At 36.6% G+C, this 4,109-nt stretch overlaps 1 protein-coding gene across 1 annotated transcript; it reads right to left on the bottom strand.

Moving 5' to 3' along the window:
• Positions 1-1,599: 1,599 nt before the first annotated feature.
• Positions 1,600-2,700, bottom strand: LOC107851115 (BTB/POZ domain-containing protein At2g13690; the record flags this gene model as incomplete). The annotated part of the gene is given in 1 exon segment (XM_047400902.1): positions 1,600-2,700. A coding segment is annotated over 1 exon segment (938 nt), but the record flags the coding sequence as incomplete, so codon positions are not given.
• Positions 2,701-4,109: the final 1,409 nt, after the last annotated feature.

Here is a 4,109-nt window from a genome sequence, read left to right as displayed (position 1 = left end):
TTTTTTGGCCGAGGTTCTATCAAAGACAGCCTCTCTTCCTTTTAAGGTAGAGGTTAGGTCTGCGCACACACTACCCTCCCCAGAGCAGTGGGATTACTGTGGGTATGTTGTTGTTGTATCAGCCATTTTTATTAACATCAAGCATTCCTAATCAGTCATTTTACTTTTCTAAAACAAGAAATCCTTTTGTTCATTCTACTTCTGTTCTTCTGTTCTTCTGTGCTTCACGTGGGCCTTTTCTTGTTAGGGATGATTTACAGGGTTGCAACTTGCAACTCATTTCTCTCTGTGTAGATTCTTGGAAACACACTCCCTCTTTTACTTTTCCCCCTTTCTTTTTTCTTAAAAAAGAATTATGTGCAAGGACTAGCTTTAAAAGAATACAAGGAATTCTAATTATCAGAATGAATAAAGATTATATAAATGGGAAGTCTTTTAAAAGCTAACCCATTCAGTTAGGAAAGTAGTCAAAAAGTTTCGAATTCAAACAATGAAGTCTTTATCTGCAAAGAACCAAAAACGTAGATACTACTAACCATATGAGCTACAAGAATTGTACTTACCGACTCAAAAAAGGAGAAAAGAAGAAAACAGCATCTATAAGTGTACACGAGAATTATTTTGGGAACCTAAAGGTGTGACCTAGTAATCAATAAAATAGATAAGAATCATAAGGTTTCGGGTTTAATTTCCAGCATGACAAAAAATAAAAATACTAGGTGATTTCTTCTCTCTGTTCAAGCCTTAATGAACATAGTAATTTGATACATGTACTGGTATGAGATACCATAGAATTAGTCGGCCACCGGAGTTGCTTAAAAAAAAAAAAAGGAGAAAAGAACTAATCTAGCTTTTTGCACGAGTAAATGGGTATGGAAACTTTTAACTTGATATTCTTGGTCGAATAACATCGACATAATGTTTGATTGCATTTGAAGTAAAGGAACCATGTGTCATAAAGAATATTTCAAATGGAGAGAAAGTAAGATTGGCATAACGTCTCAAAGAAAAACACATTACACGTGATTCGCAGCAATGCTAAGAGAAACAAACACTAGCCACTAAATATCGGTAGAAATGCATGTTCAATCTTTCATTTTTGTATATATTCTCAGAGATATCTATTCAATTCAACCTTTCAAATTCTGGTCTCTCTCCCAAACCTGCACAAAGGGGACAATAACAACACACTCATGTAATTCCATGAGTGGAGAAAAGGGACAATTGCTAGCTAGCTAGCAATCGTAATTAGCATAAAAATAGTCATAACATGATAATCATTTTAACTTTAATTTCATCGAGATGTCCTCTGCTAGATATATGTTGTAGAATTATGGAAGCTAGCCTGATGAGCAGCCATGTAAAATGGTACAAATTTTAAAGAGTTCAAGCTCGTATTTACACTGTCAATACATAAAACTTAGCTAAGAAGAAAACACAATAGAAACAAAGGGAACCAGAGACAACCAATATTTAGATTAGTATTATTTAGGCGTTGGTGTTACACTTGCATCAAGTTTGATGTTGCACAGATGTCTCTAAACTAGTCCATGATTATAAGTACACAATACTATGTATTTATGCTTGAGGAAAAGTTGATAATGGTAAAAGCGTCATATATACTGAATTGGCATTCCACTTCCTCTCACAACAATTAGTAAATCTACAACGTTACCCTACATTATTGACTTTCCAAGTGTTTCAGATTGCCCAAGTTACAGCATCCCACTAGAAAGAAAACAGGACTAGAAAAAACATCATTCTACCTAGATTCAGAGGCATGAGTTTCAGAGCCTCTCAAGAACGATCGTCGCCACCATATCTGGAATGATTTGCTAAGGTTAGGGCATTCAGTGCCATGCTTAGAGAAACATTTGAACCAATCCATAAACAGAACATATTGTTCCTTCAAAGGAAGAGTAAGGAGTGCTTGACCCATCGCTTCCTCCAATGCCTTCATGTCTAGGCCTTTTTTGCATCTCTGTAGCCATCCAAAGTCCAATAACATGGGTCTAAACCATGTCTGAAGAAGCCCCGACCTTGCTTCAGAGCAGCAATGCATTTTCCCAGTGCCCATTGCTATAAATAACATAGCTGTTACCCGGCTAAGCTCGTATCTGACCAATGGAGAGGCACATTTATGCATTGCAAGCAACTCACCTTGTTTGGTCCATATATCCACCAAGTCCTCTGCCATCTGGTGATCAAGCAAAATCTCGAGCAGCCATATGATGTTGTCAACCTGCTTAGATATGCGGTCAATCAAGGGCCGGTCTTCTTTCTTAGCGAATTTTACAGATGGACTCGTAGTAGTTGCCTCCTCAAGCAAACTAACAAGTGAATTTATACAAGACAGGCAAACTGCAAATATATCCACCTTGTTCAGATCAGGGCAGTCCTTTTCATAGACTGAGCTTTTGCACAGGAGACCCTTGACTAAGGATTTTAGCTCGTTTCTGGAATTGGCATCAACGCATGTGGTAACAGACCAAACAAGCTGCTTAGACAAAGTCTGTTGAGAATCTGTCATATCTTGAGCATAGAGTCTAGCTGAAATGTCTCTAGCTGTTTCATGATTAAACTTCATTTTATCAAACAAGTTTCTCAATTTCTCTTCCTCTTCCTCGGTCCAAGGAACAGCTTCAAGGTACTTCAAACACGATAAAACACTCCGGTTGAATTTGATTCCAGCTGATACCTAAACATTAACAAGGGATAACATGAAACCACCAAGACAAGGTTGAAGGGAGGAGAAAGAAGTCTAATAGAGAGTTCGCTAACAATGAACATTTTTCCTTTCATGGAAAATGTAAGGTTGAATTTCTCCATTAATAAAAGGGGATCTTCACTATATGTACAACAATTCAGTACCTCTTAAAAGACGATGAAGGAAAAATGCAGAGGAAAAAAGCTTAAACTGGCTACCCAACCGCCACGGAACAAGGAACAAAGAGACCCCAAACTCCATGCAGAGACGAACAAATTACAAAACAAAGACACCCAGTAGAAGCGGACCCTCTTTCACATTCAGTTAGCAACAGAAATAGCAATCTGCAGCAGTTTTTAATACTTAAAAGTCATTCAGCAGAAAAATTAGCAGTGCAAAACTTGACCAGAGGACTGATTTGACAGGCATTTAGAACTTAGAAGACTCAAGAAACAAGGGATGCACATGCATTCTAGGAACACATACCAACCAATAGCGTTTACAGGTTTTACTGGCCACAAGGCAAAGCTTTTTCCTCCATGACATAATTTTGCAATTCCATTGTAACTAACACTTAGAAATTAGAGAAAATTGATTTTTTTTAAAAAAATCTCCATGCTGGAGAAAATTTGTATAAGCTTTTGCTTCCACATTAAGGACAAAAGAGATCCACCGGCTTCCAATCTTTTCCTTATTTTTCAATCCTAAATGAACAACATCACCAGATTTTGCATAGCTAAACAGAAAATAAGGCTACTTTCAATTTCATTGCTGTTAATCTTTCCTGAATTTTTTCGATAAGTAATCTTCCTTCATTTATTCTTTATTTCCTTTGACTTTTCCTTGTGGGGGTGGGTGGGAGGAGTAGTTGTTTATTATTTGACCATTTGTTATACATTTAGTATACACCATTTTTAGTAAATGTTTATTGAATGAATAGTACACACACAATTGAGACTGCATTTAACAAGACATAAATAAATGATTTTCGAAGATAAATAAGAATAACAATAGCAGTTCTATATTAAGTTATTATGCAGAAAGACAATAACCTGACAGAGAAAAAGGGAGGACACCTAACCCCCAGGGGGAAAGGGGTATTCATTTATGTTATAATAATGTGATAATACTGAACACTGGAAGGAGCTTCTAATAAACATCATGGTAAAAGGTTCTTCACTAGGATGGATAGACGGTATCAGAAATGCAATAGCATCATTCTCTTTGCACAATAATGGTCACTATATCAGATATTTTTCACCTCTTGCAAAGATAATAGAGGTCCATTATAGCTCTCTCTGAATTGTACGAAGAAAGTCAATACTGCAATCGGTTTGAAGAAACTTGAAAGAAAAACTAGGAGATGGACAAAAAGATTAGGAAATATGGTTAGTAACTAGGC

The sequence above is a fragment of the Capsicum annuum genome, chromosome 12 (assembly GCF_002878395.1).
Source record: "Capsicum annuum cultivar UCD-10X-F1 chromosome 12, UCD10Xv1.1, whole genome shotgun sequence".
In the NCBI taxonomy this organism is placed as follows: domain Eukaryota; kingdom Viridiplantae; phylum Streptophyta; class Magnoliopsida; order Solanales; family Solanaceae; genus Capsicum; species Capsicum annuum.
The sequence above is the reverse complement of the archived record's forward strand: the minus strand, read 5'-3'. Positions and strand labels throughout refer to the sequence as shown.